At 40.0% G+C, this 21,687-nt stretch overlaps 3 protein-coding genes across 3 annotated transcripts; all 3 read left to right on the forward strand.

The window, feature by feature from the left end:
* The first annotated feature begins 1,245 nt into the window (after positions 1-1,245).
* LOC133424586 (leucine-rich repeat-containing protein 18-like) lies at positions 1,246-4,293 on the forward strand. The gene is made up of 3 exons (XM_061715271.1): positions 1,246-1,256; positions 1,415-1,679; positions 3,850-4,293. Exons 1-3 carry the CDS (start codon positions 1,246-1,248, stop codon positions 4,291-4,293), a joined length of 720 nt encoding a protein of 239 aa, XP_061571255.1.
* Positions 4,294-9,557: 5,264 nt separating this feature from the next.
* On the forward strand, positions 9,558-10,841 carry LOC133424322 (uncharacterized). The gene is made up of 4 exons (XM_061714844.1): positions 9,558-9,602; positions 9,684-9,736; positions 9,816-10,211; positions 10,294-10,841. The coding sequence occupies exons 1-4, from the start codon at positions 9,577-9,579 to the stop codon at positions 10,749-10,751; spliced, it is 933 nt and encodes a 310-aa protein (XP_061570828.1). The 5' UTR covers positions 9,558-9,576; the 3' UTR covers positions 10,752-10,841.
* A 351-nt stretch (positions 10,842-11,192) lies between these two features.
* Positions 11,193-19,676, forward strand: LOC133424588 (leucine-rich repeat-containing protein 18-like). The gene is made up of 4 exons (XM_061715272.1): positions 11,193-11,220; positions 14,093-14,183; positions 16,798-17,062; positions 19,233-19,676. Exons 1-4 carry the CDS (start codon positions 11,193-11,195, stop codon positions 19,674-19,676), a joined length of 828 nt encoding a protein of 275 aa, XP_061571256.1.
* The last annotated feature ends 2,011 nt before the right edge of the window (positions 19,677-21,687 follow it).

Raw genomic sequence — 21,687 nt, forward strand, 5'->3', positions numbered from 1 at the left:
AATTCACTTTTAAAGCCTCATAACTTTGATTGTGGCTGGAATTTCCCCATTTTTACCTTAAATCATAACATTGCCTACAATATCTCTTATCACAGAAGCATATTTAAGTTAATTTAACCACAATTATGGAAAACATTTGGCAACATTCATCCTTTCTCGTTTATGCTCACAAACTGACAGAGGTGTCAAGTAACGTAGTACAAATACTTTGTTACCTTACTTAAGTAGAAATTTTGGTTATCTATACTTCACTGGAGTAATTATTTTTCAGACGACTTTTTACTTTTACTCCTTACCTTTTCAAGCAATTATCTGTACTTTTTACTCCTTACATTTTAAAAACAGCCTCGTTACTCTATTTCATTTCGGCCTTTAAAAAAAAACTATCCAGTTAAATTGCTCCATCCGGATAGAGTGAATTTGGTTGTGGTTGTTTCAGATGTTCTTGTCCAGTTTTGTTCTTACATCCGTTCCCTCAGATTCCTGCAACTAAACTTGGATGTACATTCCAATAAACATTAGGATAAATAATAACATGCCTCTGAAGTTTGACTTTTTGCACCATTACAATACTTATAGGCAACTAGTCGTCATATCTCCTGCTCCCTGAAACACATGTTAATGCTCAATAGTACACATATATGGTTCTTTAATATATTTGCATTATACTAAGATGCATTCATTTTCAATGGCTTTTGTCCTTAATGGCTTTTTTCCCCCTTACATTACTTTTACTTTTATACTTTAAGTAGTTTTGAAACCAGTACTTTTATACTTTTACTTGAATAAAAAACTTGAGTTGATACTTCAACTTCTACGGGAGTATTTTGAAACTCTGGTATCTATACTTCTACCTGAGTAATGAATGTGAATACTTTTGACACCTGTGCAAACTGAGGATGAAGGAATGCCCATCCAGCAAGAGCGTTGTTTCTCTGACCTGGTTAAACTGCACTTCTCTTAATTGAAGTGTCCAGTAATTACTGCATAAACACGTCTAACCAGCAGAGGGCGGTGTTATACCAAATTCGCTGCAACAACAACAGTTATGGGATAATCAAATAGCAACATTAACATGTTATTAGTCTGTGGATGATATTTGAATTTTCTGCCATCATTAATTCCTTTTGTTTGCATTGATAAAATTATGTAACCACTTTGATGTGTAAGTTTTTATTTGAAAGAGAATCATTACAGAAGTAGAAAGTTTTGTAAAATGCCTTCCAAATCGAGACACAGACAAAGATGCCTTGCTGGTGTGGCTGTAAAACGGCTGTAAAGCATTCTCAGTGCAAAGAGCCGTTGCCGGGAAACAAACTTTCCTTTTTAGTTATTAGATTAATTTGAAACAAAACATGAAGATTCCTTAATGGTGTAGTACTACAGTACTAGAGTATTACGGTGTGTCCTGCAGCAGCAAGGTCAAGGGAAAGAAGATGGGTAGACAGTCTAAAAGTAAGACTATCACCTTGAAAAAGGCTAAGCGCTACGTGGAGTGTACAATGTATGAGAAACGGCGGCTGGACCTCAGTTTCAAAGACCTTTCCACCGTGCCCAAGTGCATCAGGAAGCTCTGTGACTTGGATGAATTGGACCTGAGCAGGAACTGGATAACAGAGGTCCCAGATTTCATTGATTGTTTCACTACCCTCATTGTTTTGGATCTGCACAGCAATTGCGTGAGTACTACTGACAGTTGAAGTCTATAGAGTGCATGACGTCACAGATGCGACTTCACAGCGGGTTACGCCCACTGAGTGGCAGAAAGACTGAGTGGCAGCGTAAACTTTCAGTTTGAGCCACTACAAAACATTTAAAATGGGAAAGAGCTGTTGTGGGATCGACTTTACTCATAGATTTAGCAAGAAATCTGAGTTATCATTTTACAGACTGCCGAAAAATAAGCTTAAGAGAGACAAATGGATCGCTGCAATTTGCAGAAACAACTGGATTCCAGGCACCGAAACGTGGATTTGCGGTTCCCATTTTGTATCGGGTAATGTTGGATTTTTGGGTAGCTAACATTAAACGGTCAAATGAATAAAGTTCGGTGTCCTCATCACTTTAATTTCACCAACAAATCCTGCTTTGAAGTAGGACCAAGCATCAAGACTTTTGTATGCCTTCAAGCTTTGCTTCGTGTATTTTCCCGGCGTAAAAATTAAGTACCCGCCTTCTCCACTAGTTGCAGCCATTTTTGCTGATGTTTTGCCACTCAGTGCGAGTAAGGGGGCGTAGTCCAGTGGGGAAGTGACGTCAATGCATAACCTCTATCCGCCAACAGGTGAGGGAAACTGTAGTTTCCCTGACTGACCACTAGGGGCTCCAAAAAGACGAGTCAGTCTCCACTGACCCCTACTTTAAAAGGTTCCGTTTTGCAGCACAATAATCATGTTACATTTAGCATACGCTTGTATCCAAAGTGACCTAAAACAGAGGAATACAATCAAGCCACAGTAACATGGTACATCACAAAGAAGGTGCAGATAAAGCCCCATTTATACGTCTGCATCCAAGCTACGCTGTAACTAGGGTGTACGTGTAGACTGATTTGAACCTCTCTACAAATGTAACTACTTATTGCATCAAATTCACTGCACTGTAACTCCAACAGCCCATCTTACAAACGAGTCATGATTGCTACTGTCTGGAGTTAACGACCTATCAGCCAATCAGAAAACATCATTTTTGTTGCCGGGTAAGGTCTGAGTTTCAGCTTCAAGCGTTCCATAAATGTGTAGTGGAGGTAACCTAACTTACAACACACATCATTCATAAACACACACACACAAACAGGGATAGAATAACCACCACCATTCAAGGGGCCCATTTTGAGCCAAATGTGTTTTTCTTTATTTAATTATTTTATTTGCTTAAAGTATATAACCAGGAATTTCAAGTGCATATTCAGTAAGGTACAGTCTTTTTTTTTCTTTTTTTATGTATAGCGAGCAAAGCAGCACAAGCGGGACACTGAGGCAACGTGGCCTTCCATGTCAACTGCACAGTGTTTGAATTGTTATGTGCCACATCAGGTAAAATTATGTAAAGCCATGAATTCACAAGTGGATAGCATTACCTGGGGAAATGCAGTAAATCAAAAATGACACTTCAATATCTGAGTTTTGCACAGCAATTTTGCACACGGTAAGCAAAATTTGTGCTTCACTGTAACAAATATAATCCTCAGATGTGTCACCAGGAGCTCACGTTTTGATAAACAATGGTTTATTATTGACATAAACATTCACTATTGAAGTGGAAGCCTCTGATCGCACACGCTATAGCTAGACTTGTGATGAAACCTATGTTCTTAAGTTGCCATGGTAACAGTAAACTGACCAGTAGCTGTAACTGGAGCTTTAGTTGTAGCCTAAAGGCTTCATGATGTCAGATGAGGTTTTGAGATTGGTGCAAAATAGTATGTTTCTTCTTTTCTATGCATCTCATAAACGGAAAAACTTTCAAAACATTTTTGGTTTTGGATTATTAAAATGGAAATATGGGAATGTAAAGTTGGACATTTAAACAAACGGTCAATGGAGACTGACTCGATTTTGGAGCCTGCCCCCTAGTGGTCAGACAAATAACTACAATTTGCTGCACTTCCTGAACCACCAGACTAGTAAACCGGATGTAGCCGCTTCATAGCGTACCACCATTGAGCCGGTTGGCTACAATGCATGCACTTGGGGTAAACAAATGGGTGTTTATTGCAATGATATGATGACGTACGTAAAACCAACAGTCGTGTTCAAGCACTACTGAGACCGAGATGGATGAATGTGTAAATTGCAACACAACAACAAATATAACAACTATCCAAATGTTCTACCTCTTTTACAACAGTTGGAGGAGTTACCTGTGACTATCTGCCGCCTCCCGCGTTTGCTGGTCTTAAACCTGTGTAACAACCGTTTGACGAGTCTCCCCAAAGAGTTCGGCCAGCTGAATACACTGGAAACGCTAAACCTGAGCATCAACCGGCTCTCAGCCCTTCCCGCCTCCATCATCGCGCTGAAGGAGCTCCGATGCATCAGCCTGTGTGACAACCAGTTCATGCGGGTCCCTGTCTGCCTGTCCAAGTTCAAGAAGCTGGAGAAGGTCAACCTGGACAGGAACCCCTTGTTTGACCGTCGCAGGGAGGTCAAGGTTACGTTAGCAAAGAACTTTTACATGGTCAATTTGAACCATCTGTGCAACGACTGTCAGAACAAGTGCCAAATCGAGGGGAGGAAGATGGAAGAGGCAGAGAGTGAGGATGAAACCGAGTCACCCACAAATCCAAGTTAAAAATGAACATTTCGGTTAAGTCCTTTGAATTATGTCTCATCATCTGAAGTGAATCAATAAACTGAACAACAATCAATCAATCAATCAAATTTTTTTTGTATAGCACCTTTCATCCAGGTACATGAAATACAAAGTGCTTTGACATTTTGACTGAAGAATTAGCATAATGAAAACAAAAATAAAAACTGGGAGACCAATGCACACTGACATACAATAAAGTTAATTAAAATGAAATAATGATAAAAGTTCAAGAATTAAGGCTAGAAAATAATCATTCCACAACAATAAAATATAATAATAATAAAAACTTTACAAGAAATAGATAAATAAATAAAACGAATACCTCTAAAAAATGTTAACAGACACACTGCTGTTTCATATCACAAACGCATGCATGAATTAGTCAAGAACCGCTGTGTGCATACATAAACATGACCTGCATTCAAAAATAAAATGAATCAAGACGTGATGACGTGTGGATTTTCCACGTGTCATCATCAGTGGACCCTCATGGGAGCTCGCTACAGCATTTCTGATCAGCTGCAGGCTGTTCAGAGTTACTTCAGCACATCCAACATGTTTCTGCATGTGTTGGCAGTTTTTCTGGACTAAAGGGCAGCAAACACCTGCAGAACTCACTTAAATGGTGTTCAGTTTCAGTTCTGATAGGATATTCAGTTACAGTAAATCATTACACCGCAGCTTCGATCTGTGATTACAAAGAGTCTTTAAGAGCTGGGTTCAACTGTCGCTGTAAGAAATCAAGAAAAAGTGCAGCGAAACTGTAAAGGACCACTGGACCATGACAGACTTCTTCAGATTTAATTAATTTCCATTTTATTTATATAGCTTCTACTGCAAAACAAGCTGCTTTTCAGAGACCCAGAGCAGGAACAAATATTAGTAAAAAACGTCTCAGATGTGAAACTGCTTGTAGTTTTTAACTCATTTCGGAAGGAAGAGCTACCTGTTTTTACTTTAATTTGAAAACTCCCTGTTTCCAGTCAGACTGCCTCTTTTAAGCTGGTTTCCACAGACCTTGTTTGTGTCTCTCACCAGATCTGTCAACACTTGGCTTCACTGCGGTAGTGAGGTTTGGTGGTTTAGATACAAAAACCATTGAGTGAGGTTCATGGAAAGATCCAGTTTGGGGTTAAAATAAGCACTTTACTTTAAAGTTAGATGGTAAACACAAGTTCAACAATAAAAGAACAAGACATGAACAAAAAGAAAACATATTTTCCCTGAGAACAAAACAAGTCAGCAGTCCCCTTCTGTCACAATCATAATGATACATGAGCAAAGTGTTGGTTTACAATAGGATAAAAATCCCCTTGAGTTTTGGCCCAGCGTTGTGCTGATGCACCAGTCTGAACCCTCTCCACATGATGAAACATGAAAATAAGCTGCGTTTGTTTCTCCGTTTGTAATGAAGAATCACCTCAGCTTGAGTTTAAATGAAAGACTGTTGGAGTAAAGTCATGTTCCCGTTCCATCCCAAAGCTGATCCATTCATATATGGCCAATTCTCGGATCCCGTCTGTGTGTCCTTTGCTGGCGTTGCCATGGCAGCCCTCACGCATGTGAGCGAACTGAAATGGAGGGTGAACTGTGTTGCGTGGAGCTGTGACAAGTTTCAAGAAAGTGCCAGAGATGAAGGACGCTTCTGTGCGCTGCTCTGGTGGATGTGGGTTTTAATGTTTCAAAACACTTTTTGAAACCTGAGAAAAACAGAGTGTTCAGATTGAGATGTTGTCTGTTAAAATTCAACTGAAATCACATGGAAACGACTCTGAAATTTGAACATGAAGTGAACATTCTCGTATGTCTTCCATTCGCAGCCGTATCTGCTGGTAAACAATGTACCGGACCTAGGGTTGCCAACTCCCTGAAAAAAAAATCAGGGACACCTCATCAGCAGGGCCGGCCAACCCCATTGCCTTCACCCTTCCTGGCATGGTGAATTTTTTTAGCCCCTTTTTTTGTGAGTGAAACGATTTTTTAACTATTTGACCCGAACCTGAATTGAATTAGATGCATATGGAAAACAAATTATTATCCAGCAATTCAATTTAATAACAAATAACAAAATAAACTGAATAAAATAAGTATCTTTCTCAAACAGAAACCTGTCCTGCTTAACTTAAAATTGTATAAATTAATATAAAACAATAGAAAGAAGGCAGAACATCCATTCTGTAATAGTGCACATTTTTAGTGCAATAACAAAAGTGAAAACAGAAAAACTGTAGAAAACTAGTCCCGGTCCAGTCCCGGTCTAGTGCTAGTCTAGTCCTGGTCTAGTCCCGATCTAGTCCTATTCTTGTCCAGAGGAAGAAACATTTCCAATCAGAAGGGGGAGCAGCATTTAATAGCTTTATCAGGAACCAATCCAGCTTTTTTTCACCTCGTTTCTCATTGAAGGTTCAAGTATAATTTAATCAGATATTTATTTTATTGTTATTGTCACCGTGTGTAACTGCTGGTTACTATGCTGGAGACCAACTGGAAACCCAGTCTTGTCTCGTCCACTTCAGCCTTGTTCCTTTAGTAGTTTACATCTCACTTTGCTCCTGTTTTACTGGGTTGAGAGAACCAGACCTACCAGTCTGCAAGAGAAAGTCTTGGACATCCCAGAACCGGCTGAACGGCAGTGAACCCAGTGAATCCGGGTCCATTTGGGCGTCTGGGGTTTTTCCTCTATGTGAACTTCCTTCACAATCAGCCGTCGGCTCCTTTCTGGCTCATCATTGCTCACATTTCTGACATTTCTTTTCTTATACAGGGGGTCCAGGGTTGCTGGTTCCATGTGTTTTTGCCTTTAAATATGTTTAAAGGTATGAAAACATGAAAGTTTTCAGTTATAATTGCATAAATTGTCTATATTTCTTTGCTTTATATACTGTCTTGGGGTTACATTTGCATAAAATGCTAAAAACCAAATTCTCATAAATGGGAAAAAAATAAAACATTTCATACGTCTCTGTTTGCTGACCTGGATCTGTTTGATAATTCTGCCACACAATGTTTCTGAAAGCAGTTATATAGGCATTCTGGGAGGTGATTGGTCCTCACAGCATCATTAGTTCTCAATACTTGCTGTTGAATCTCAATATAATACTAATATTAATATGTTGCATAACTACACATTCATATAATTCATGCAACAGCTGAAAAAACATTTTTAATAACACTAACCCAAATCAATATCGGAATCGAATCGAATCAAATCAAAGCGGGATGATCGATTCTGAATCTTAAGAATCGGAATCGAATTGATTCTTGACATTTGAATCGATCCCCAGCCCTATTCACACATAATCAACTTTATTAAAAAGAGGCACATTTCTGCATATTCAAACTTGAAGAAAAAAAAACACGACTGAAAGTAAGGTTCTCCACACCATCTGCAGCTCCTCCATCTGGGCCGCTGGGGGCTGAAACCGATGAGGGAATGTTTATCTGGACCAGCCAGTTCTCCTGCAGAGCTGTTCCTACGTTCAACCAGACGGACGAGCCCTGTAAACAAACTGAAATGCTCTCCACCCCGACTAGTTCTGCGAGAACACAATGGGGTGGATCTGACTGTAGTGGTCCACGAAGTGGACCTCTTGGCCCTTGGAGATGTAGTCCAGCAGGTCGGAGAAGTCCTTCCTGTTCTCTGCTGGAAGGATGATGCAGGTGACACCAGCGCGCCGGGCCTGATGGAGACAAGAGCCGGGTTTAGATCTGGAGGTAACAAAGCAGCGCTTCGTAGTGACCTATATGGGACTGTTTAGAATATGACCACATTGCAGATCAAATATTATTTTAAAAGGTGGTGGTTTGTGGGACATGACTAAGAAGCAAGAATCCCTCCAGTTGCAAAGCTCACCTTTTGAAACAGATTTAGTCAAACGGGGAGCCGCTGATGGCTGTAAACCTGCAGTCAGATAGCTGCACGCCAAGAGTTTCACCAATACAGCAAACATTGCCACAGTACATGGTATACTACCACACTGGAGCATCACAAGTGTGAGCAGGCAATGGTTCAAATGTTCATGACAGGGACTTCTCCACAAAACTATGCAACATCATTTTAAACAATTTGGCTGGGTTTTGGAAAACAGATAGAAGATTAAAACTCCATAATTTGCTCGACTGAAGGCCTTATCAGGGCAGGAATGGAAAAAAGGCACGGGAAAACTTGAAATTTCTGGTCTCCTGGATTGTGGATTATCTCGCCGAGAGACCAGGTTTTTGAGGCTCAACGGCTGCACATCAGACACCATGGTAAATTATTAACTCTCTAATAACTGAGCAGCACTCCCTTTGTGGCACAACAGCATGGTAGACCAGTCTTCCCTCTGCCACTTCGTCCAGCTCATTTGGGGGGATCCCAGGGTATTTCCACACCAGCCGAGAGACATACTCCCTTTAGCGTGTCTTGGCTTCTCCTCCCAGTGGGACATGCCCAGAAAACCTCATCAGGGAGGCGCCCAGGATGCATCCTCACCAGATGGCCGACCCCTCTCATCTGGCCCCTCTTGTTGAAGAGGAGCAGTGGCTCTACTCTTATCTTCTGTAGGATGGCCAAGCCTCTCATCCTATCTCTAAGGGAGTGCCCGGCGGACACTCTATGGAAGAAACTCATTTCTGCCGCCGGTATCCGCGATCTTGTTCTTTCTGTCATTACCCATATCATCTGGAGTCACGGGTAGCTGGGTGGAAAAATTATTCAGTCTGCTACTGGTAGTTGCTATTTTTTTCAGCTTCATACACCTGAGATATCTCCTAACTGGAGTGCAGGTCCAGTCGGTGGTAGAGAGGGTAAAGGGAGAAGGTCACTGGCATCCCTGAAGCGGTGCAACTGATCCAGAATCACTATTGACAGCTCCTGAAAAGCCATGGTAGACCCAGAACAAACATGAGGACCACATTAATTTGGTTACAGGCAATAATCAGATTGCTGTTGTCCATCTAAATATAGTTTATGGTCGGGATACTCCACCTACCTTAATGTGATTATCACTTACTGAAAATACTAACTTGATTAGTTTAAAGTTGCTATTTACGTATACATTTCTTACTGCAACTCTTTCCTCCATCTGATTATGTTGGGAGTATTGTGGTCCATGTAAACGTAGTCAGTTGGAGCATCAGCTGAGGTAAGAATGGTTCCTTGGAGTCAGACCACAGCAGCTGTGTGTCGTTAGCCCGTTAAGCTGTGGTTGGTCAGAACTGGTCCCTGGCAACATTTAAAAACTCTCAGCTGTGCTGACTCCTTTACTTCTGACTTTCATTATGAAGACTGCAGGCTTCTTCCTGAGGTTTGGTACAGTCTTGGTTGGAAGCAACTGGTTCCAGCCGGTTCTAGAAGTTTCTGATGTTGATGTGTTCTTGTTTTTCAGGGTTTCCCTCTGTATGTTGTTGATTGTGGAGTCATCTGGGATGCATTTGAAGGGTAGGCTATGATTTGCTGAAGACATCACATGTGTAGTTGTATCACACTCAGCTTAAATCTTCTGTTTTTCTGTCCTCAGGATCAAAATCTCACCAACAGAGTGGTGGTGGCGGCAGTGGGGCTGGTGGCAACTTTGCCTCCTACCAGGGAGCACCCACAGGTCATTCAGCACCAGTACTCTACAGTGCCCCTAGACTGGTATCTGCACCAGTACTTGTCCAAAACCCTAACGCCCCTCAGCTTGTTGGCTACACAACTCCAGTAGGGAGCAGCCTGGACTCAGCTGCACCTGCTGTTGGTAGTGGGTCGGCCGTGCCCCTTCAGGCTGGCGCTGTCGGTAGTGGGTCGGCCGTGCCCCTTCAGGCAGGACCTGTCGGTACTGGGTCTGTTGTGCCCCTTCAGCCTGGCTATGTTGTCTCTGGTTCTTCTGTACCCTTTCAAGCAGGAGCCGTTGGTTCAGGGCCGGCTGGAGCTGGTCAGTCTTGGCTACCAAATAAGTCTAATGCATGCTACTAGTCTTGTGGTTGGGTACTGTATCCTCACTTGTTTCTCCACAGAAACCGAGTGGGCTGTTCCTCCCCAAAGCTTGACTGAAGCAGCAGATGATGCCCAGACCATGGATGCCAGTGGCTTTCTCCCATCACCCCCTCTACCACCACCTCAACCTAGCTTCCAGGCAGGAGAAGCTGCCAGTGTTATGAGGGAAGCTGAACTTGGCAACTTCCAGCGGCAGACGGAAGAATTTGGCTATCCAGCTGACCAACTGGGCCAAGGACAGCAGGGATTCACAAGTGTGGTTCACCAGTTTGGTGTGGGTGGTTTCTCGGCTCACCCCTATCCAGACTTTGACTACAAACTCCTGTATGGCCTGTACCCTCCTGGCACCCAGACTACCTTCAGCCAGCACCATGAGAAGGGCAAAGACTTCTCGCAGGCCGTCCACTACTTGACGGAGCATGCTTCTGACGACCATGGTTCTGTGCAGCAGAAAAAGGTCTTCCAAGCTGCCTCCTAGACTTCTGCAGGAAATGCTTAGGCGTCTCAATGCTGGCAGAAATATGTCCTCTGCATAAAATATTCTGATCAATTTTGGCCAATAAAGATTTTTACATGTACTGTACGTGGCTTTGGGCAATGCTTATTATAATAAAAAATGCTGTTAACTGAGGTAAACCATAATTAACAATGCAAAATGGAATTGTAGGTTACACTTTCTCCCCACATCAATGCGTGTCCTGAAAGTCTGGCATTACAAGCCATATCCTGAGGTTGGTAGCATTGCTGTGCAGTCTAAGCATGGATGCTGCTTAGACCTTCACTTGCAGAAGGTTGGTGGTTGTCAGGGCCTCCATATGGCCATGGTTCCTGGGGAAAGTGGTGTAGACCAATATGGGACTGTTTAGAATATGACCACATTGCAGATACAATTTTTATTTTAAAAGGTGGTTTGTGGGACATGACTAAGGAGCAAGAATCCTATGGAGGTAGATTTGTCTTATTCAAATATATTTTCAATAAGTCACTTCAATCAAAAGTGACTGCAAAACATTTGAGACTCAAAAAAATGCATTTGAACACTTTCTTTGGAAATGTTTTCTTTGATAGAAGTTTGTTTTTTGTTTGAAGCAACTTTTTTGATGGATGTTTGGGCCATATTATGGGTAGGACGTGTATGATTTAATCAAAGAAGTTGCTTAAAAAAAAATTCAATACAAAAAAATCACTTCAAAATGTTTGAATGCAAAAAATATTTGAGACCCAAAAATTTGCATTTGAACACTTTTTTTTTTCCAAAATGTTTTTCGATTTGATGTATTTTTTTTTTTGATTGAAGTGAAAAAAGTTTTGAAGTCTTTTTTTTTTTTGATTGAATCATTTTGACACAAATATCCCACATAACATTGGCCAGGTGTTTTGGCACTAGAAGTATTTCGAAGCATAAACAGTGTTCTCTAGTGGTCAAGTGTTGTATCTGCAGCATAGAATGACATTACATCTTTTTGTTATTTCGTGTTTTTCTATCTCATTTTGGGTCTTTTTCTGGTTTACAATTTCAACAAAGGTGGTTCAACAAACTCCAATTCAAAAACCTAACCCGAAGACAACAAACATTAAGCTTTTGGTTCAGAGTTGGTTGAGTTACAGCGACATAAGAACTCATCAATGGAGCTCTGAGACTGTGCTTCACCATGGCAACGCACGGTAAGCGAAAGTGATCTTCCTATTTTAATTCACTAGATATGAACATATTAGTGCAACAACAAGTTATCTGGACTTACAGGTTGGAGGGGGTGTGCAAAGATCTTTTTAAGAATCCCGAGTAAAGCATGCAGAACAGGTTTAGAGTCCATCAGTACGTATGGCATCCAGCTGCAGACTTCACATCTGACCCACCGAAGAGCTCCAACTCTGGGAGTCTTTCAGATTATTATTATTTCCATAGTAGCTCCGCAATGCATTTATTTATAGGTGTTTGTTTAAAGTGAAATGTACCTTTTTAAAGGTCCACTAAGACTTAACAGACTTGAATGCCCATAAATCCATTGTTCAGAGACTCCAGTGCAGGTTTGTTGTTACCATGACACAGTTGTGACCTCAGAGGCAGAAATCCAGCAGGCTAATCTGTGTTTACGGATCAGGTGCCTCGCGTATTCAAAATATCTAATCACGAGAGAACACCTAGTTCTTATCAGTGCTCATTATGTCCTCTCTGTTGGGTACTTTTTTAATTTTCTTTTTTCTACCACACATTTATACATTATTTACATCTATAAATCATTTACTTTGTCTGTCTTTGAAATACATTATATTGTTGGTTAACATCTGTTCTTTCAGTCTCTAAACAGCAGTGTAAAAAATGAAAGTATTAGTTTTGAAGTGTTAAAGTTTGATAAAAACAGTTGTTTATGAACAAGATTTCATTTCAGGTTTCATGTCAGTCTGTATTTTTTTCATACTTATAATTTATCTTTATTGTTTATTTAGTCTGAGTTCATGTTGCCTTGAACATTTATCTGACTTTGAGCTGCTGTAACACCCAAATTCCCCATCTGGGAAAGGACTATCTTATCTCATCTTATCTTATCTTATCTTATCTTATCTTATCTTATCTTATCTTATCTTACCTTATCTTAATTCTTTCGTGAGCAACAGTGACTTTGTTTTTCTGAACTTGTCACAAAGGTGATGGTTTAGTCTCAGTTGCTAAGGCAACTGATGATAAAGCAGACAATGGTAGAAAAGCATACATGTAGATAGAGGGGGGAGACATGCAGCAAAGAGCAACAGTCAATACAGACGTAAACCATATATATACGGTACTCCATAGTTACAAATCCATCATATTGATAACATTCAGTTGTCTCCAATGTTTATCTGATTCAATCATGACTATCAATCACAGTCTTGTTGTTTCATTCATTGGGCCAAAGTTTCCACTTGTAATGCTGTGAGTATAACGATAGTTAGAGACATTATAAAACATACATAATTTTACCTACACTTTGATAACAGTCACCAACTAGACCTACCGAGCTACTCAGGACCTGATGTAGGTACCTTTCGTGCCACAGCGGTGCTGTCCTTGATGTCCAAAGGTCATTAAAGCGACCTTTATGTTTTTTTGCTGGAGTTCTCTCACCATCTTCTGTGTGATTCTACCCCGGCACAAAGAAAAAAAAAACAAGACGACCAAAGACATCTTCAAGTCTCTCACTCCTTCTTCATCCACTTCATGTCATTTGACATAATAAAATCCACTTAGAGTACAGTCAACATCTGAAGTGGATCAAAAAATGGCATCAAAGTTGTACCAAGACAAAAATAAATATTGTTCAAAATTCTCTCTTTATATACATATACATGCCAATTTGTATTATATGAAGATTGAAAGTTCAAGATTGAATATTGAAGGTTGAAGTTGAGCTCTACACCAACATGCGCTTTAATACCTACTTTATTAAAAAGAGTCCATGCTCCATCAAGTGAATAAGTTTTGACATGGTCTGAATTTTTTTCTGATCTTTGCACCTTGCTTCAGGTAGATGGAAACAAGAGTGTAAATTAAGACATAAGGTGATGCTGCCACAACTGGTTATTTTTAAGAAAAGGCTTCTTTCATTGATTTTTATTCTGATCTAAAACTCTCATGTAGACAACATCTCATTGGTAGGTTACCTTTCCACCGGTCCCCCAACAGGTCGTCCACTACTGCAGTGAACAAGTAAAAACTTTATCCACACGGTGACATGTTGACGTCTCTTGTTTGGTCCGAAGGAATTTCTACTTTAAATCAATCACTTTGTCAGCAAGGGGGGTGCAGTTTATCAAAGAGCTCAACATATGGAATTGTTGCAGTGATTGTCCTGTGGGGAGGAGAAACCAAAGCCCACTCTGATGCTCAGGAAGACTCCTGGAAGAAGATCTTGAGTTTTCTGCAGCAGCACATGTACAGAAACCCTAGTACTAAATCCAAAATGTGATTGGTCACATGACTTCAGACTGCACTCCAGTCACTTCTCCAGAACCATCATGCACATCAGATTCTTCCACACTGAACAAATGTCTTTGTTCTTACTATTAAAATCCACAGAAAACAGGTTTAATTAAATGAATATAGGAATTTTAACTTTAGTTAAAATGCTGCTTTTATTCTCCTCTTAATGCCATAATTAATACTTATAATTAGGAATACAAGATATCTACTGGTTTGATAAATGACTGGTAAATATGGGAGAAAACTGATGTTTTGTAGCTCACCTGAAATGTTGTCATGGTAACTACGCTATAATTTTGTAGGGACAATGCACATTAATTAACATTTCTGTAAATACGCCATGAAGCCAAAAGGTTATTTTTCATCTTTTTCCCATATGATATGAGGCAACGTTGAGGCTAAAAACGATAACATGGACCGTTGATGTTCCCACTCAGCAGACATTTGAAAACTGTAAAAGGTATTTCAAAGCCATAAATGACAAAATCACTAAATTCATAGCACTTATAATTCTGTAAACATTTGATGTTCAGAATGTGTTGTTGTTGTTGTCGTCATACATCAGTGCTCTTTGTTAAACCTTTGAAAAAGTTTTAACTGTAACTCCAAATACTATCTCATCCAACTAAAAGTTGAAAAGATGCATTTCTTTTTTTATTCATAAATCCTTGAACATGATTTTTATGCACAGATAAACTTTTCGTAATTCTTTTAAAACCTGTTTTGAGACAGGAATGTTTTAAAGGCTAAAGTGTTTGATTTGCTGAAATCATGTGTAAAATGTTTTGATTACTGTTAAATAAAAATATGCACTTGGCACTTGGTATAACGACACTTTGTCAAACTATACATCACTGTAGTTAGTGTGATCTAGTTTAGACTGTATTCTCAGTGTTTGGCATGATGTTCGCTACAGTATGCTGGTCCGAGCAGATAGAAGGAGGCCGTTTGAGGTTATTTCACTTAATTATTTTAGGCAATAGCAACGCACAGTTGAGCTCAGTTCAACTCAACATCATATTATAATGATGGAATTAAGGTGTCACACTGTGTAACTGTGTGGTTCTGGAAGTACGGAAAACAATCAAAACTCTCCAATACAATATGACATAATATAACAAACAAAGCACTAACTTGGTATTAATATTCAGTAATTCACTTTTAAAGCCTCATAACTTTGATTGTGGCTGGAATTTCCCCATTTTTACCTTAAATCATAACATTGCCTACAATATCTCTTATCACAGAAGCATATTTAAGTTAATTTAACCACAATTATGGAAAACATTTGGCAACATTCATCCTTTCTCGTTTATGCTCACAAACTGACAGAGGTGTCAAGTAACGTAGTACAAATACTTTGTTACCTTACTTAAGTAGAAATTTTGGTTATCTATACTTCACTGGAGTAATTATTTTTCAGACGACTTTTTACTTTTACTCCTTACATTTTCAAGCAATTATCTGTACTTTTTACTCCTTACATTTTAAAAACAGCCTCGTTACTCTATTTCATTTCGGCCTTTAAAAAAAAACTATCCAGTTAAATTGCTCCATCCGGATAGAGTGAATTTGGTTGTGGTTGTTTCAGATGTTCTTGTCCAGTTTTGTTCTTACATCCGTTCCCTCAGATTCCTGCAACTAAACTTGGATGTACATTCCAATAAACATTAGGATAAATAATAACATGCCTCTGAAGTTTGACTTTTTGCACCATTACAATACTTATAGGCAACTAGTCGTCATATCTCCTGCTCCCTGAAACACATGTTAATGCTCAATAGTACACATATATGGTTCTTTAATATATTTGCATTATACTAAGATGCATTCATTTTCAATGGCTTTTGTCCTTAATGGCTTTTTTCCCCCTTACATTACTTTTACTTTTATACTTTAAGTAGTTTTGAAACCAGTACTTTTATACTTTTACTTGAATAAAAAACTTGAGTTGATACTTCAACTTCTACGGGAGTATTTTGAAACTCTGGTATCTATACTTCTACCTGAGTAATGAATGTGAATACTTTTGACACCTGTGCAAACTGAGGATGAAGGAATGCCCATCCAGCAAGAGCGTTGTTTCTCTGACCTGGTTAAACTGCACTTCTCTTAATTGAAGTGTCCAGTAATTACTGCATAAACACGTCTAACCAGCAGAGGGCGGTGTTATACCAAATTCGCTGCAACAACAACAGTTATGGGATAATCAAATAGCAACATTAACATGTTATTAGTCTGTGGATGATATTTGAATTTTCTGCCATCATTAATTCCTTTTGTTTGCATTGATAAAATTATGTAACCACTTTGATGTGTAAGTTTTTATTTGAAAGAGAATCATTACAGAAGTAGAAAGTTTTGTAAAATGCCTTCCAAATCGAGACACAGACAAAGATGCCTTGCTGGTGTGGCTGTAAAACGGCTGTAAAGCATTCTCAGTGCAAAGAGCCGTTGCCGGGAAACAAACTTTCCTTTTTAGTTATTAGATTAATTTGAAACAAAACATGAAGATTCCTTAATGGTGTAGTACTACAGTACTAGAGTATTACGGTGTGTCCTGCAGCAGCAAGGTCAAGGGAAAGAAGATGGGTAGACAGTCTAAAAGTAAGACTATCACCTTGAAAAAGGCTAAGCGCTACGTGGAGTGTACAATGTATGAGAAACGGCGGCTGGACCTCAGTTTCAAAGACCTTTCCACCGTGCCCAAGTGCATCAGGAAGCTCTGTGACTTGGATGAATTGGACCTGAGCAGGAACTGGATAACAGAGGTCCCAGATTTCATTGATTGTTTCACTACCCTCATTGTTTTGGATCTGCACAGCAATTGCGTGAGTACTACTGACAGTTGAAGTCTATAGAGTGCATGACGTCACAGATGCGACTTCACAGCGGGTTACGCCCACTGAGTGGCAGAAAGACTGAGTGGCAGCGTAAACTTTCAGTTTGAGCCACTACAAAACATTTAAAATGGGAAAGAGCTGTTGTGGGATCGACTTTACTCATAGATTTAGCAAGAAATCTGAGTTATCATTTTACAGACTGCCGAAAAATAAGCTTAAGAGAGACAAATGGATCGCTGCAATTTGCAGAAACAACTGGATTCCAGGCACCGAAACGTGGATTTGCGGTTCCCATTTTGTATCGGGTAATGTTGGATTTTTGGGTAGCTAACATTAAACGGTCAAATGAATAAAGTTCGGTGTCCTCATCACTTTAATTTCACCAACAAATCCTGCTTTGAAGTAGGACCAAGCATCAAGACTTTTGTATGCCTTCAAGCTTTGCTTCGTGTATTTTCCCGGCGTAAAAATTAAGTACCCGCCTTCTCCACTAGTTGCAGCCATTTTTGCTGATGTTTTGCCACTCAGTGCGAGTAAGGGGGCGTAGTCCAGTGGGGAAGTGACGTCAATGCATAACCTCTATCCGCCAACAGGTGAGGGAAACTGTAGTTTCCCTGACTGACCACTAGGGGCTCCAAAAAGACGAGTCAGTCTCCACTGACCCCTACTTTAAAAGGTTCCGTTTTGCAGCACAATAATCATGTTACATTTAGCATACGCTTGTATCCAAAGTGACCTAAAACAGAGGAATACAATCAAGCCACAGTAACATGGTACATCACAAAGAAGGTGCAGATAAAGCCCCATTTATACGTCTGCATCCAAGCTACGCTGTAACTAGGGTGTACGTGTAGACTGATTTGAACCTCTCTACAAATGTAACTACTTATTGCATCAAATTCACTGCACTGTAACTCCAACAGCCCATCTTACAAACGAGTCATGATTGCTACTGTCTGGAGTTAACGACCTATCAGCCAATCAGAAAACATCATTTTTGTTGCCGGGTAAGGTCTGAGTTTCAGCTTCAAGCGTTCCATAAATGTGTAGTGGAGGTAACCTAACTTACAACACACATCATTCATAAACACACACACACAAACAGGGATAGAATAACCACCACCATTCAAGGGGCCCATTTTGAGCCAAATGTGTTTTTCTTTATTTAATTATTTTATTTGCTTAAAGTATATAACCAGGAATTTCAAGTGCATATTCAGTAAGGTACAGTCTTTTTTTTTCTTTTTTTATGTATAGCGAGCAAAGCAGCACAAGCGGGACACTGAGGCAACGTGGCCTTCCATGTCAACTGCACAGTGTTTGAATTGTTATGTGCCACATCAGGTAAAATTATGTAAAGCCATGAATTCACAAGTGGATAGCATTACCTGGGGAAATGCAGTAAATCAAAAATGACACTTCAATATCTGAGTTTTGCACAGCAATTTTGCACACGGTAAGCAAAATTTGTGCTTCACTGTAACAAATATAATCCTCAGATGTGTCACCAGGAGCTCACGTTTTGATAAACAATGGTTTATTATTGACATAAACATTCACTATTGAAGTGGAAGCCTCTGATCGCACACGCTATAGCTAGACTTGTGATGAAACCTATGTTCTTAAGTTGCCATGGTAACAGTAAACTGACCAGTAGCTGTAACTGGAGCTTTAGTTGTAGCCTAAAGGCTTCATGATGTCAGATGAGGTTTTGAGATTGGTGCAAAATAGTATGTTTCTTCTTTTCTATGCATCTCATAAACGGAAAAACTTTCAAAACATTTTTGGTTTTGGATTATTAAAATGGAAATATGGGAATGTAAAGTTGGACATTTAAACAAACGGTCAATGGAGACTGACTCGATTTTGGAGCCTGCCCCCTAGTGGTCAGACAAATAACTACAATTTGCTGCACTTCCTGAACCACCAGACTAGTAAACCGGATGTAGCCGCTTCATAGCGTACCACCATTGAGCCGGTTGGCTACAATGCATGCACTTGGGGTAAACAAATGGGTGTTTATTGCAATGATATGATGACGTACGTAAAACCAACAGTCGTGTTCAAGCACTACTGAGACCGAGATGGATGAATGTGTAAATTGCAACACAACAACAAATATAACAACTATCCAAATGTTCTACCTCTTTTACAACAGTTGGAGGAGTTACCTGTGACTATCTGCCGCCTCCCGCGTTTGCTGGTCTTAAACCTGTGTAACAACCGTTTGACGAGTCTCCCCAAAGAGTTCGGCCAGCTGAATACACTGGAAACGCTAAACCTGAGCATCAACCGGCTTTCAGCCCTTCCCGCCTCCATCATCGCGCTGAAGGAGCTCCGATGCATCAGCCTGTGTGACAACCAGTTCATGCGGGTCCCTGTCTGTCTGTCCAAGTTCAAGAAGCTGGAGAAGGTCAACCTGGACAGGAACCCCTTGTTTGACCGTCGCAGGGAGGTCAAGGTTACGTTAGCAAAGAACTTTTACATGGTCAATTTGAACCATCTGTGCAACGACTGTCAGAACAAGTGCCAAATCGAGGGGAGGAAGATGGAAGAGGCAGAGAGTGAGGATGAAACCGAGTCACCCACAAATCCAAGTTAAAAATGAACATTTCGGTTAAGTCCTTTGAATTATGCCTCATCATCTGAAGTGAATCAATAAACTGAACAACAATCAATCAATCAATCAAATTTTTTTTGTATAGCACCTTTCATCCAGGTACATGAAATACAAAGTGCTTTGACATTTTGACTGAAGAATTAGCATAATGAAAACAAAAATAAAAACTGGGAGACCAATGCACACTGACATACAATAAAGTTAATTAAAATGAAATAATGATAAAAGTTCAAGAATTAAGGCTAGAAAATAATCATTCCACAACAATAAAATATAATAATAATAAAAACTTTACAAGAAATAGATAAATAAATAAAACGAATACCTCTAAAAAATGTTAACAGACACACTGCTGTTTCATATCACAAACGCATGCATGAATTAGTCAAGAACCGCTGTGTGCATACATAAACATGACCTGCATTCAAAAATAAAATGAATCAAGACGTGATGACGTGTGGATTTTCCACGTGTCATCATCAGTGGACCCTCATGGGAGCTCGCTACAGCATTTCTGATCAGCTGCAGGCTGTTCAGAGTTACTTCAGCACATCCAACATGTTTCTGCATGTGTTGGCAGTTTTTCTGGACTAAAGGGCAGCAAACACCTGCAGAACTCACTTAAATGGTGTTCAGTTTCAGTTCTGATAGGATATTCAGTTACAGTAAATCATTACACCGCAGCTTCGATCTGTGATTACAAAGAGTCTTTAAGAGCTGGGTTCAACTGTCGCTGTAAGAAATCAAGAAAAAGTGCAGCGAAACTGTAAAGGACCACTGGACCATGACAGACTTCTTCAGATTTAATTAATTTCCATTTTATTTATATAGCTTCTACTGCAAAACAAGCTGCTTTTCAGAGACCCAGAGCAGGAACAAATATTAGTAAAAAACGTCTCAGATGTGAAACTGCTTGTAGTTTTTAACTCATTTCGGAAGGAAGAGCTACCTGTTTTTACTTTAATTTGAAAACTCCCTGTTTCCAGTCAGACTGCCTCTTTTAAGCTGGTTTCCACAGACCTTGTTTGTGTCTCTCACCAGATCTGTCAACACTTGGCTTCACTGCGGTAGTGAGGTTTGGTGGTTTAGATACAAAAACCATTGAGTGAGGTTCATGGAAAGATCCAGTTTGGGGTTAAAATAAGCACTTTACTTTAAAGTTAGATGGTAAACACAAGTTCAACAATAAAAGAACAAGACATGAACAAAAAGAAAACATATTTTCCCTGAGAACAAAACAAGTCAGCAGTCCCCTTCTGTCACAATCATAATGATACATGAGCAAAGTGTTGGTTTACAATAGGATAAAAATCCCCTTGAGTTTTGGCCCAGCGTTGTGCTGATGCACCAGTCTGAACCCTCTCCACATGATGAAACATGAAAATAAGCTGCGTTTGTTTCTCCGTTTGTAATGAAGAATCACCTCAGCTTGAGTTTAAATGAAAGACTGTTGGAGTAAAGTCATGTTCCCGTTCCATCCCAAAGCTGATCCATTCATATATGGCCAATTCTCGGATCCCGTCTGTGTGTCCTTTGCTGGCGTTGCCATGGCAGCCCTCACGCATGTGAGCGAACTGAAATGGAGGGTGAACTGTGTTGCGTGGAGCTGTGACAAGTTTCAAGAAAGTGCCAGAGATGAAGGACGCTTCTGTGCGCTGCTCTGGTGGATGTGGGTTTTAATGTTTCAAAACACTTTTTGAAACCTGAGAAAAACAGAGTGTTCAGATTGAGATGTTGTCTGTTAAAATTCAACTGAAATCACATGGAAACGACTCTGAAATTTGAACATGAAGTGAACATTCTCGTATGTCTTCCATTCGCAGCCGTATCTGCTGGTAAACAATGTACCGGACCTAGGGTTGCCAACTCCCTGAAAAAAAAATCAGGGACACCTCATCAGCAGGGCCGGCCAACCCCATTGCCTTCACCCTTCCTGGCATGGTGAATTTTTTTAGCCCCTTTTTTTGTGAGTGAAACGATTTTTTAACTATTT

This window comes from Cololabis saira, chromosome 23 (genome assembly GCF_033807715.1).
Source record: "Cololabis saira isolate AMF1-May2022 chromosome 23, fColSai1.1, whole genome shotgun sequence".
NCBI classification, from domain to species: Eukaryota; Metazoa; Chordata; class Actinopteri; order Beloniformes; family Belonidae; genus Cololabis; species Cololabis saira.

Excerpts from the sequence above, each read along its gene's own strand:
- LOC133424586 (XM_061715271.1), top strand. Across the intron at positions 1,680-3,849 it reads TGGATCTGCACAGCAATTGC|TTGGAGGAGTTACCTGTGAC; the intron begins GTGAGTACTACT and ends CTTTTACAACAG.
- LOC133424322 (XM_061714844.1), top strand. The coding sequence starts at position 9,577 with ATGAAGACTGCAGGCTTCTTCCTGAG. Across the intron at positions 9,603-9,683 it reads ACTGCAGGCTTCTTCCTGAG|GGTTTCCCTCTGTATGTTGT; the intron begins GTTTGGTACAGT and ends CTTGTTTTTCAG. Across the intron at positions 9,737-9,815 it reads ATCTGGGATGCATTTGAAGG|GATCAAAATCTCACCAACAG; the intron begins GTAGGCTATGAT and ends TTCTGTCCTCAG.
- LOC133424588 (XM_061715272.1), top strand. The coding sequence starts at position 11,193 with ATGACTAAGGAGCAAGAATCCTATGGAG. Across the intron at positions 11,221-14,092 it reads GGAGCAAGAATCCTATGGAG|TGATTGTCCTGTGGGGAGGA; the intron begins GTAGATTTGTCT and ends GAATTGTTGCAG. Across the intron at positions 17,063-19,232 it reads TGGATCTGCACAGCAATTGC|TTGGAGGAGTTACCTGTGAC; the intron begins GTGAGTACTACT and ends CTTTTACAACAG.